At 36.6% G+C, this 14031-nt stretch overlaps 1 protein-coding gene across 2 annotated transcripts in view; it reads right to left on the reverse strand.

The window, feature by feature from the left end:
• Window positions 1-1432: 1432 nt before the first annotated feature.
• The window catches only part of LOC125234549 (excitatory amino acid transporter 3), a 51740-nt gene continuing 39141 nt past the window's right edge, over window positions 1433-14031 (reverse strand). For both annotated transcript variants that reach the window (XM_048140827.1, XM_048140829.1), the window contains 6 exons: window positions 8502-8593; window positions 7851-8034; window positions 6462-6695; window positions 5431-5622; window positions 4654-4788; window positions 1433-3593 (listed from right to left, as the gene is read on the reverse strand). In XM_048140827.1, coding sequence (XP_047996784.1) covers window positions 3431-3593; window positions 4654-4788; window positions 5431-5622; window positions 6462-6695; window positions 7851-8034; window positions 8502-8593 — 1000 coding nt within the window. In that variant the 3' untranslated portion in view covers window positions 1433-3430. The remainder of the gene's footprint in view (window positions 3594-4653; window positions 4789-5430; window positions 5623-6461; window positions 6696-7850; window positions 8035-8501; window positions 8594-14031) is intronic.

Consider the following 14031-nt stretch of genomic DNA (forward strand, 5'->3'; position numbering starts at 1 on the left):
AAATTATTAAAAACAATTTTTAATCATTTAAAATGATTTAAATAAATGACTTCAAGTCAAAAATAACAGGTAAAATTTATACTTTAGCCAAATTAACTGTCAAAAGTGCGACTTAACATTTTTTGGAAATTTTCCTTTTTCCTCTTCGACTTAACAAATAAATAAATATTAATAAGTATAAATTTATGCATAATGATATTTATTGGAATGTGGCATGTATCTCTAACCAACCAAATTTTACTATTTATATATATTATTTATGGCACCTAAACATTGTCTTTTATTACGGCTCCGGGCATTAAATACACACATAAAATATGAAGTTAACACTCTTCATGTTTATTGTATGTACACGCATACAAAAATACATAGATAATAGTTCTAGAAAAGGTACAAATAAATTTACAAAATTCTATATCTGTGATCTAAGGAGTGTACATATTATTCATACATAGATTAAATACCTCAATCTCCTCGAAAAGTCAGAGGATTTCAGCACGGGTAAGAGTGACTGTGGAGAAAAATGGGAATGGTAAAGAGGTAGCCAGACTATATTTATGACAGCGGCTGGTCCATACAAGCCGATTCTCACCGGCTTGATTGATTACTAGTAAAGTACCTAATGTTAAGGTAGGTTTCTTTTTGCTTTGGTGTTGCCTAGCAGAAATTTTCACCAGCCACCAGTGATACCTAATGTACTTCTTACCCCGTCTAACCCGATGCTATTCTATTTAAATTTGTTTCAATAGATAAATAGAGAATGATCTTAACCTTATACGTCTCAAAATCCGTTCCACGAAATCTCAAAATGTTACAAATAATGGTGTATTTTTGAGAAATCCTGAAAAGGTTTTAAGTACAGTAGAATACTCCTTTTATATATAACTTCATGGCACATGGAGAACACGACAAATTTACAAGCTCTTTATTCCACATATCCGACTATGATCAAAGAAACATTACACAACATAAGACCAACTGGCAGGCAAGCATGGTCGCGCGATAAATGATAAAACAGCGATAAATGATAAAACATCAAGCCGTCCCTATCGCACTATTTGTAAGCGCGATAGGGACGGCCAGATGTTTTATCATTTATCGCGCGACCATACTTGCCTGATGCCTGGAGTATCTCGACTAAAAAATCGAGTTAAGAAAAGAAAATAATCATTACCGGGAAAGGGGATGATAACGAAACGTCGAGGGATTATTTAAGTGTTTGTGTGTTAAAACCGAAATAAATTACATATATGAAAGAAAAAGTGACCAAGTCCATTCCAGCCTCAGGCACCAGAGGACTTGGTCACTTTTTCTTTCATATATGTAATTTATTTCGGTTTTAATTTATATACATAGTAGTGTGACTACTTTAAGACAGCACAAGTTGAAATATTTTCAATAGATTATAATTTAACTTGTGTTCATTAGAATTGTTTGTGTGTTCTTTAAGCAATTGTTACTTAGCTAGGTCCCATGAACCGAATCGAAACATACATAGATAATTTACGGGAATTTTAATTGGTCACGTGACTTTTTGTGACATCTGTCATACAATTATTACGTTACTTTTCTTTCGGTATTAGTCAAACTAGCTCATCATTGATTACCTGTTACTTTATGGTCCTTCGAACCGGATAGTCTCGACTTGTCAAATATTACAACTAGCTTTTACCCGCGGCTTCGCTCGCGTTAGAAAGAGACAAAAAGTAGCCTATGTCACTCTCCATCCCTTCAACTATCTCCACTTAAAAAATCACGTCAATTCGTCGCTCCGTTTTGCCGTGAAAGACGGATAAACAAACAGACACACAGACTTTCCCATTTTAAATATTAGTAGGGATAAGTAATATTAACTATACATGGTTTTCTTTTACTTTGTAGATTGGTAAATTACTGATTTTATGAACACCCATGAGGTCATAGTTAACATCTTTGGTATAACATCAAAACTACGTATACAACATCAACATTAAATATATCTATTAAAATACATTCCTTACTTAACATCTATTATTTTACAACGTCTACCAAAAACTAAAATAACATTAGAACAATTTCTGTCCCGGTGTAAGATGTCTATAATAAATATTAAAATCTGAATTGGTACATCAAATGTCAAAACACACTGTGGTGTCATAGGTATGTGACACGTGAAAAAATTAATTGAAACGTTGACCATTTTCTCTAATCTTCTTCTTCATCAGTAAGATTAAGTATTTTGTCTTTTATTTTTGTTTTTAATACTTCTAAATATAACAAATTACAACCGTACTTCTCACACCAACCATCACAAACACACGATACCTTATTTTAGGTAAGAACAACCAAATTCATTCAATAACAAGTGCTAGTAGCAACTAAATTATTGTCCTTTCACGATAACGTTAAATTAACTTTGAACACAAAACGGTTATACCGTTATGGAGGTAGCCATTATGCAAAACGCATTTAACGATCGCATTTTTTTTAGCATTTCAGGGATTTAAAAGTTTCAGTTACTTATCGTAATATATTTAGATATTTACGAGTATAATGGTAACAATATTTTTCAGGAAAAATAAACTTAATGTACTGGTCATGAGATGCTATGAAACAAAGTGGCTCCAAAAAGACAGTTGCACAAAAAGGATTACTGATATCAAAGACGTATTACATTAAAACAACTGCATATTTACTTCATTTCTCAAAGTTTCACAAATTCCATCCAGGATACGTAGCCAAATACACAAACGCTCACGATAATATCTGTTTCGTAGATATTTCTATCGCTCTTGCGTATTGTCGTGACAGAGCCAGACTACATTTCTGTCTGCGTTTGGCGTCGACGATTGCCATTCGGCTACGACGGCAGAGCTTTGATTTATTAACGTCTTAGCCGCAATGAGGGCACTGCCTCTCATAGTCATACCGTTCGGGAGGTATCCAAACTATTTACTTATTATACCAGACGTCAACTAACCCGTCAAGAGTTTTGATATATCAGGCGACTTGACCGCAAGGCGTCCTAAAGGTATCCGAAAGGTATCCTATTATCAATTGTCATTCGCGCAGTCATACCACCCTTAGGGAGGTAACCAAACTATTTAACTATACCAGACGTCAACTAACCCGTCAAGAGTGTTGATCAGACGACGACTTAGCCGCTAAGCGGGCACTGCCTAATAGTAGAGCGGCCAGAGTTCTCGAAAAAAGTTAATGTGGCTGGAGAGTATACTGCTGACAAGTGGTATCGATGTGATAGACTTTACTCAGTACGAAATAAAGAATTGTCACTTTCTCAGATTGTGGGGGGGTTAACTATGACGTCACAAAGATCGCGGTCTCGGGGTTCTTCAATTTGGCCGCCCTACTAATACATCAACTATACATTTCCCGAAAGGTATCATATTATCAATCGTCAATCGCGCGCATAATGGCTCCTCAAAGGCGTTCAATGGTCGCCCTTCTCCAGCTCCGTAAGTTCATGTGTGTTGGCGCCTTCTCGGTCGTTCTGCAGCGCACGAGTCTTCTCTATGTCGCCCTGGGACAGTGACGTCACGATGATTGCGCCCAGCGCGTCGCATACCACGTTGATCGTAGTCCGGAATCGGTCACTGAAATAGAATGGAGGATTCGGACTGAAATAAACTGGTGGATCTATAAGAAAGGTACGACATTAATTTGTAGATAGTTAAGAGAATACGGTAGCGAAAATGCTAAAATGGAAAGGAGCCCCCCTTTCAACTTGGGAATTTTAGTTAAATATACAAATGTTATTAACTAGATTTATCGAAAAAAAATTGTCCGTTAAGAACAACTCAGTCAAAAGATATTTAAAAAAATCTTTGAAATCGAGGTTCCGCTCTCAACTCTTTCTTCCTTAAAAACTTAATCGGAACGAAACTTGAGAATCTGAATAACAATGAAATAATCTATGTCGGACCGTTTAGCTTATTTGGTTAATTGTTACCAATCTTGAGTATCACATCACACCTGTTTTTGCGCCACAATGAAAAAGGCCGTTTTTGGAAATTTTTGATTGGCTCTAGAGTCTTTAAAAAGCAGAATATCAAAAAATCAAAACGGTCCGACACAGATAAAAATAATAACAATCTGTGTTGAAAAAATCATTGCTCTATCTTCAAAAACCAGGGAGGAAATAGTCGAGAGCGTTTGTATGGAGAATTGACCCCTACCGTATCGTCTTAAGAGAATGTCTATAGGCATCGGAGGAATAGACTGATTAGGAAAATACAATATAAGTACCTACGCATGCGCCTCTTGCTGTGTGTAAAAGTGTTGGGAAAATTAATGTAGTCCAATAAATCTTTTGATCTGAACTATCCGTCTGTTATTTATTATTTTGAACTGTCTAAGCATCATCATGAGAATGAAACATGAGAGAGAAAGAGAAATAATCTTTATGATGATGATAATTACGATGAAGATAGATGTTGAGTGCTCCCCCGAATATCTTGTACAGTGAGCTGCAAAATTACATGGAGAAATTATGAATAAATTCATTGATAAATTCGCCATGCACTTTTGCAGCTCACTATACCTACAATAACGTTCAATGAAATCAATAGCGCACTATAAGTTGTAGCTATTTTTAGAAACAGAATTTTCCAGTGAAAAGTGTTTATGGGTGAAGTCACAGCAGTGTATACTCACAGCAGCCAGTCGACCGCAAGAATAATGGATACGTCCTCGGCAGGCAGGTTGACGGTATCCAGTACCATCACCATGGTAACTAGCCCGGCCTGGGGGATGCCAGCTGCGCCTATGCTCGCAGCCGTTGCAGTCACACTGGAATCACATTACCAGAAATGTTATTACGAGTACATGTGGTAAGAATCGTCTTGAAATTAGCAGGTAGCATTGGAAACGCCAAAATATTCCTGCATGCATCTTTTATATCAGCATCAAGTCAATTCATCAAACGAGTTCAGACAGAAGTCTGTGTGTGAATATATCACCATCTAACCATCTACCACCATCAGAGATGTCATTTATGATGTTTAGATTAGTAATTAACATGATCTGTCTAAAGTGAGCTTGTATTTTAAGCATATCTAATTATCGGAGAACAATCCGTTCCATATTATCCATGTTCAGTGCTGTCTCCAATGGCGAATGAAGTTTTTTCTTGGATAAGGATGTTGACTTTACTAACCTGGACATGAAGGTGACTTTGAGGGCTAAAATTTTGAGTACTACGACAGTTGTTACCTCACAGCAATGATCTTGCCGAAAGACATGTCGACCTTTCGCAGCTGCGCGATAAAGATCGCGGCCACAGCTTCATACAACGTTGTTCCGTCCATGTTAATAGTGGCACCGATGGGGATCACGAAGCGCGTGATGCGAGGGTCCAGACCCATATTGTCGAAGTGATACGAGGGTAAAAACCTAGGGTAAAAAACTATTGGGAATCATAAAGATCCTTACCTCACAGCAATGATCTTGCCGAATGACATGTCGACTTTTCGCAGCTGTGCGATGAAGATGGCGGCCACAGCTTCGTACAACGCTGTTCCGTCCATGTTAATAGTGGCACCGATGGGGATCACGAAGCGCGTGATGCGAGGGTCCAGGCCCATATCGTCACAGCAGCCTATCGTTATCGGCATGGTCGCTGAACTGGAAGTTAACAAGATATAAAATTAATGTCGTATGACAATGATGGGAGGATATCCTCCAAGACAATAAACATGAAATTGACGGTTTCACGTGATTTTCGGTTTTTCGTGCAAGTCCTTAAGTGAAGTCGCGCAAGCTTTGTGAAGTAAATGCAACTCTTCTAGAAAGTCTGGATGAACATTAAAGGTGTGCCAATGTGTGGTCTGTTATTGCTAGGTGGAACTGATCACGCAACAAGACACATTTTTTTCAGATTCGAAAAACACTCATAAATTTTTACGGAATATTTCTTGAATAAAGATTGTATAAACTATATATACCACAACTATAGATTGTATAAACCATATAGGTACCAAAATTACCTAGACATTGTAAATGCAGCTTTTGTAAAGTGTGAATTTATTTGCTTCGATAGGTACGATTCTAGTTGTGAACGTATTTCCCACGGGACATCAGTGCCCTAGTTATATTGTCGAGTGACCTGTTTTAATGTATGAAGGTCAAGCGTGATAAGTTCGTTAGTGTTTGATCAATAGAATAAATTAAGCGTTATTTAATAAGCACCTACATGTAATATGTAGATTTTTCTTTATCCATTGCTTTGATATTTATATAGGTCGCAAAAATAAAGTTGCTAAAAGCAACTATATTAAACTCCTGAAACCTATTATAACATTAACCGATGTTTTAAACATGATTGGAAATGATTAACAAAAGAGTCAAGGGTCAGCCAAGCTATTAGTACCGGCCAGTGTTCATAAAACTGGTAAAGTTTGAAAAACAATCAGGTGTACTTTTGGAGCAGTCACTGTTGAAACCATAACAACAACAACACCAACCTAGAAGCAGTTCCAAACGCAGTGGCCATGACCTGCCCCATCTTCGCTATGTACCGACACGGCAGCTTCTTCGTGGCCAGGATGAACAGGATGCTCAGCGTGCCGAAGCCGTGCAGGAACAGCCCCAGCAACACCGTCATGAAGTACATGCCCAGCCGCCCCACCAGGTCCGAGAACGAGTCGATCTCCATGATCTTGGCTGTTACTAGGAAGAACACGCCGAGGGGGGACATCCTGGAATGGAAAAGGAATAGTTTAAATGATTTTGTGTAAGAAAAGAAGTTTTTTGTATCCCAAATTTATTCAGAACGAGTGTGAATGCGACCAGTGGTAACGCTGAAAGCGAACGCAGCCGCCGCGCGCGAAGGAGGGTAGATCGCGCGCTGTCTACACAACTTTGATATCCACCTGCCTTCTTCAGTTTTCCGTGATCATGATGCATGCAACTGCGTTGAAATATCTTGAGCTCGGTAAAACTCAAAAACGTAATCATGGTCTATATCTCGGTCAACATAAGTGAGATCTATTATTCTGGACCGGCACAAAATTAAGTGGTTGCTAGCAATGAAATCACGACTCACCGGAAACGAAATGTCTCAGTAGTTGCCACCTGCCAATAGGCGGTGATAATTACTAACCGTCAAGTGGTCTCCTCGGGTTACCCTCATCTGGCAGAATAATTTTAGTCCGAAACACACTTCGCATAACATGTTTCGCAGAAACACTTTCAGTCGAATGGTAATTTTGCAGAAAACTTAGTTGGCATTATTACTACCACGCATAAGACACATTTGGCAGAATATTGTTTTACAGAACATTACTTTGGTCGACTTTGATTTAGCATAATTGTATGTACCATAATAATCTTATAGCATAATATTACATTATCAGAATTATTACACGCTATCAAAAAAGAAAACTGCCCCAGAGTCACCGTTAGGTACGATGACGAGCGAAGCGAGGAGGAGTGTTAGGTATCTTGCATCCCCAACACATCCAACTCACTATCAAATAGCAAATTGCAACTTTATGCCACCTAAATATTATGCACAAAAAATGATCTGCAAAAGTATTGTTCGACTAGAAGACTATTATGCTCATCAACATTATGACAACAAAGGCTTCGGTATCAAAAAAATCTGCAAAATGATTTATGCCAAAGCATATTCTGCGTAAGGTGTTTCTGTCAAACGTGACTTCTGCCAAGAACTATTATACGAATCAAATAAATGCGTAAAAAGTTTCTGCCAGATAATAGTGAACCGGTCTCCTCATTTTCCTCTTACAATTATTATAAGAAGTCCTACAAGGCAAAAGTCTACATTGCTGCAGGACTTCTTCACATTTTACTGCCTATAGGTGACGAGAAGAGTACCATGTTATACTAACCAAATAACCCAGCCAGTGATGATCATCATGGCCTCCGACATAGTCTGGAAGAAGTCCTGTAGGGGTTTGGACTGGTCTCCCATCTTCCCCAGGGTAATACCGAGCACGATGCTGAAGGCTACCAGACCCAACACGTTGCTGCCCGGCTGGTATTCGCCCTCGATTTTGTAGGTTTCTGGATGGCCTGGAATCATGGGAAGATATCGTAAGAACATCAGTAGGAAAATAAAAAAACTATGTAAGTGAGATCTATATCAAATTGAAAATGTTTACGAAATCGAAGAGAAAACAGGGGATCAATTTTTGAATTTCGAACGCACAAATTCGCCGTTCAGTCTGTGGAAAATTTTAAATCTAGCGGTAATGACCACTCGTTTCCAATTCTGTGAGTAGAATTTAAATAGCTAAGTAGATTATTGAACGAAATTCACAAAATCGAATCGTAGACATTCAAAAATCAGCTTGCAGGTTACAAATCATTAAGTAGGCGACTACTTATGTAAGTACCTAAGCCATGTGCCACGTGGTAAATTCAAATTTCTTAGTAACATAGAAACCATATTTTATACGAAACACGAGTTTAGTTATTCTGATTTTTAATTCGATTAATTTATTTGAAAAAGTGAACATTAAATATATCTGCAACTGTACCTTTAATGGCTCCCTTTTCGATACCATCGTTGGTGAGCTTCGTTCTGTAGGACGCGATTGTAGCTTGAGCAATGTTCTCTGGAAACACGTTTCTGGAACAGAAATAGTTGCAGATTCAACAGAAGTACTAAGCAACCTATCAAGGCAAAGTGAAGTGATTTTTTTACCACAAGACAATTATATGAATACCTAGATATTTTTTAGAGTACTCGGTCAAGACAAACAGTACCTCTATGTTGGATTGTTTTGTATGTAATTTTCATTAAACGACCTGATAGATGCAGTCCTTAATTGGGAAGAATCTTGAGTATAAATATTTATAAATCATTTAATTAAACAATTTATATCGGCCGACACTAAACTTTTTTATATAAATTAGAAACTGACCACTGAAAAAAATCGCTGACATAAATACCTGACATTTTGACAACTGATATAATAAATTAACCATTGAAAAAACCGGTACGGTACGTATTAATCGAAACTACATTATTCTTCTTATTAACCTATTATTCATATTATAATTCACTCTGTGGATTGTAAATATGATCCATAGTGATTTTAAACTACGAGTATAGTTTCAATGTAAGTACCTAGTATTTATTTATCGTATGGCGATACAATACACACATAATATTAAATTATTTACATTTAAACTTAAAATTTAGAAGTCTGCAGGTACAAACACGCAATTTGTGTAAATAAGTACCTAGTTACCTACTATTATAAAGCGGCTATAATAATTATAAAATAAAAAATAAATAAATAAAATTCGTTTATTTCAGATCCATCATTGATCCATAAGATTATGTTGACTCAAGAAAAATTTACATTAAATTTGAAAATCATTGTGACAAGAACAAATGTTTGGACCAATCCAAACGTGGTAAGTAACTCATCATAGAATATAAATGCATTTCTAATGGATTAAGCTAATCCGCCACCTTATCAGCTGTCGCTTTAAATGCTCATTCCTCCAAATTCAAAAGCGACCAACTTTGTCAATCATCTTTATCATAAACTGTCCACAACTAAAATTAATTGAGTAAACACCAACAATCCATTTAATCCTAAAAGCCAGTTAACCCAAAAACAAGTTTGACCCGCACAGCCGGTCTAGCCGAAATGAGTAATATAATAACAATGGTTGACGCTAGACGCCGTTCGAAACGCAATCTGCCTCTGTCACGCCAATACGGAAGTGCGATAGACATAGCTAGCTACGATAACGATATTATCGTAAGCATTTGTCCACTTGGCTACGTACCTAGTTAACCCAAAGCCAGGTTTGACCCGCAGTCCCTGAAGGACAAAACAATTTATCCTCAAGTGAAATCGCTCGCAATTCGATGTGCTCTATGAGCGAACTTCCGTCCTATAATATAATCAGCTATTTACCAACATTAATGCTATTAAACTTCAAAATACAGGTTGCTGTTAATCAACTGTGATAATAGGGATGACGACTACATAAAAACCGGCCAAGAGCGTGTCGGGCCACGCTCAGTGTAGGGTTCCGTAGTTTTTCTTATTTTTCTCAAAAACTACTGAACCTATGAAGTTCAAAACAATTTTCCTAGAAAGTCTTTATAAAGTTCAACTTTTGTGATTTTTTTCATATTTTTTAAACATATGGTTCAAAAGTTAGAGGGGGGGGACGCACTTTTTTTTTCCTTTAGGAGCGATTATTTCCGAAAATATTAATATTATCAAAAAACGATTTTAGTAAACCCTTATTCCTTTTTAAATACCTATCCAACAATATATCACACGTTGGGGTTGGAATGAAAAAAAATATCAGCCCCCACTTTACATGTAGGGGGGGTACTCTAATAAAACATTTTTTTCCATTTTTTATTTTTGCACTTTGTTGGCGTGATTGATATACATATTGTTACCAAACTTCAGCTTTCTAGTGCTTACGGTTACTGAGATTATCCGCGGACGGACGGACGGACGGACGGACAGACAGACATGGCGAAACTATAAGGGTTCCTAGTTGACTACGGAATCCTAAAAAAATGGCATTCTGTTTAGTCCGTCTGTTAGATCGTCCAAAAATACTGAACACATATTTTTCACTTTTTCTAATTAATGCAAAAATAAAAGATATAGAGCATCAAAGTTCCGGAGTGGGGGCTTGTGGCGTCACTTCTATGTAAAAATTGTACCTAGGCGTGAAGTCACGCGAAACTTCAACGCACTGGGGACCGATTTTTGAGTCTCACGGCGTTCGAATTCAGAAAATTGTCACTGAAAATAATAGGCAATTCACCGTTTTCAACCGGTATTTTAGTGACAGTGAGACTCAAAAATCGGCCTATACCGTCGTCATTTTTCGTTTACGAGAAAAAAGAAAAAAATACGTGTCTAAAATTCTTTGATCATCTAACTGACGGACTAATTAGGCCTCTCGCCTATTTACGGAACATATATCATACTTATTTTGATATTTTCCAGTCGCTTTTCTGTGAAGGAAAACATCGTTTTGAAAACAGACTCATCTCATTAGAACACTTAAATTTAAACCTATATCTATATATATACCTACTCATATTTAAATGACACTCGGGTCGAAGACGCTTAAATATCAATAAAAATCTCACCCAAGATTCTTTGAATAAGTTAGAGCGGTTACTTAATAACTGTATTCGTTTCGTTTCTGGCCTTCGTAAGTACGACCACATCTCTTCTTTCCGTAGAATGCTCAATTGGCTTCCTATTCGAGAACGTAGGTCCCTTCGTACTTTATGTACTCTATACTCGATTCTCTTTGACCCGTCAGCCCCCGAATATCTCCGCTCGAAATTCAAATTTGATACACCACGCCCTGGCGCTGATCTTCGTTCTTCTCGTAGTTTAAGGCTTATTGTCCCTCAACATCGTACCGGTTTTATGTCCAACTCTTTTACTGTCCAGGCAATTAGACTTTGGAACTCTCTTCCTCTCTCAATTAGACAAGCACAGACCAAATTCGCATTCAAGCGCATGTTGCGCAAGTATTTCCTTGACAAAGTTTCTTCATCGTCATCTTAATGATTCACACTAGGTATAGTATAGGTATATCAATGTAAATATATATGTATGTTTATTTTTATTACGTATAATATATGTAAGTTTATCTTGAATATGTATAGTTTAATATTCATCTATCCATAGTTTAGGTTACAGTTTCCTTTTCCTTCTTTTTATTAAGACACTGCACCTACTTAATCTTTCTGGTTTAGCCCATTGGTTGACTGGTAGAGAATGCCTTGAGGCATTAAGTCCGCCATTGGTACCTTATTTTGTTGTGCAATAAAGATTAAATAAATAAATAAGACGCTTAAATAATGCGAAATTTTATACTATAACCGGGGATGGTCAAAGGGGTCCCGTGATTTACGCAAAACAACTAGGAGAAGGACACTTACATGTAGTTGTAAGGTCGCGACCTTACATCTTTCTTCAAAGGCAAACGGATTCGGACTGAAATAATATGGCGCACGCGAGGTGTGTGAATGATTGGTTGAGTGAATGTGATGAATGGTGAGTGTATGAATGTTAAGGCATTCACAGACGTGTGTATGAGGGTGTGTCTACACGTCTGGGTAGGGAGTTAAGGCTGTGCTACAATACCTATTTTCAAACGTCCTTTACTCTTTCGTGACCACGGCCTGTGCAGAGTGGTTGAACTGACAGAAAATTCTAAAACAATGTTATTTTGATCAAGTTTGATTCTGCATGGGAGCTCGGGATCCTCGGGAGTGACTATACATATAATCTCAACTTGTATATGCTGAACTACGGAATTAGCAAAAATAATTGGCCTACGTCGTTGTGCAAGTTTCTCTATACACCGTGTTTTTTTTTGTTTTCCGATAAATTCGACACGCAATTAGGTTCATCATCAGGAACCACCCTGTATATTGCTTTTTGCTAAATTAAAAAAAAAACTTTTTTTTCGTTTCCATACATAATAAATGGATTAATTAGTGCGAGAGGACCTTAATCATAACAGTAAAGTCATTGTCAAGTGTTTGACGGCACATGTCAAAACAAATGGCATTTGGAAATAGTAAGGCCACACACGTAACGTGTTCAGTATTTTTTTTTAATAACTCGATAGCTGTAAGAGTTAAGGCTCTAATTTCTTAGAGAAATTGATTGTATTTGATCTCAATAATCTTCCCTTAAAGTTTACTGAATTCAATAAAAACACAATGTATATAAAACTGGCTAAATATGCAAAATATACCTACATCGTAAATGCAAATGACTAAAATGTCCACCCTGTATTACATCAATTATCGCGGCATGTCATCAAGAGACCTTAAGTTTAAAACAATGGAAAATGAACGTAAATTTTTGCTGCCATAAAATTCGCCGGTTTTGTATGGGTCTTCAGTAATTGAGTTTGTGTCACGAAGTGGAACCCACTAGGGCTTTTATGTAATTTACCCTCCGTCCGTATTTTGATTCAGCTCCCGTTGTAATCTTATTTAGTACCCGCAAAGATAATATACCTCTGTCAAAGACAATAATATAACTCTGTATATTCTAAGAAAAATATGTCCCTCGGAACCGAAAAGATCGCCACACCTTTGATTGATGCTGGGTTAAATGGCGCTAATATTAATATTTAGATAGGGGTCCATATTGGCTCATATAAAATTATTTGTAATAAAATTATTGTTTATACCGATTTGTGCTCCGAATGATCATTTCTCATAATTTTACTTATCATAATTTTGTTTCATTATTATCAATAGTACTACTATGCTATGACTGTTCATAATAATAATTTAGCCGAAAATTTTTAATTATAACTTCTATACAAATATTTAATAACATTCATTATTTTGTGTTTAAGAAAATCATTCATAATAAAGTTATTAAAAAAGTTTTGGGGAAGTTCTATGAAAAACTTGTGCCATTTACAGAAGCGCGCTTGGAGCTTTTAAAGTGACATATACAATTTACATTAAAAAGTCGTTCACGGTCAACCTAGCACGCTCCTCCTCGCTACGCTCGTCGTCGCACCTAACTGGACCCTGTCACGTGTGATTTCTGTTCTGTTAACAATAATATAACGATAAATTATATTACTCGCAATCGTTATGATCAATAAGTATATAAACATCAACATTAGTATAAAATGTATTTATGATGAATGACATTATGAACATAAGTCATTCGAAGTTACGATAGTTATTAGCATAAAATTGTTATAAATAATGATCATTATAATGTAAAATTGTATGAGAAACATTTTCGGACTACCAATAATCTATGTACCAATTTTATATGAACTTTGGCGCACCCTTTAGATAGCTATTTTAACACATCAGGATAAGGTTGAATTTGTCAAAACTGAAATTCTGAATATTTTAACCCAGTGTCGAAAGCTGCCAGTCAAATAGTCAATGCAACTTGTCTATTTTTATTTTGACAAAAATCCTCTATCTTCATTATCTTTGGTACCCGGAAAGGTTGCTTGATTTATTTAAAAAAAAAAAAAAAAAAAAAAAAACCTTAAATCAAGCAACCT

This window comes from Leguminivora glycinivorella, chromosome 16, assembly GCF_023078275.1.
Source record: "Leguminivora glycinivorella isolate SPB_JAAS2020 chromosome 16, LegGlyc_1.1, whole genome shotgun sequence".
Classification (NCBI taxonomy): Eukaryota; Metazoa; Arthropoda; class Insecta; order Lepidoptera; family Tortricidae; genus Leguminivora; species Leguminivora glycinivorella.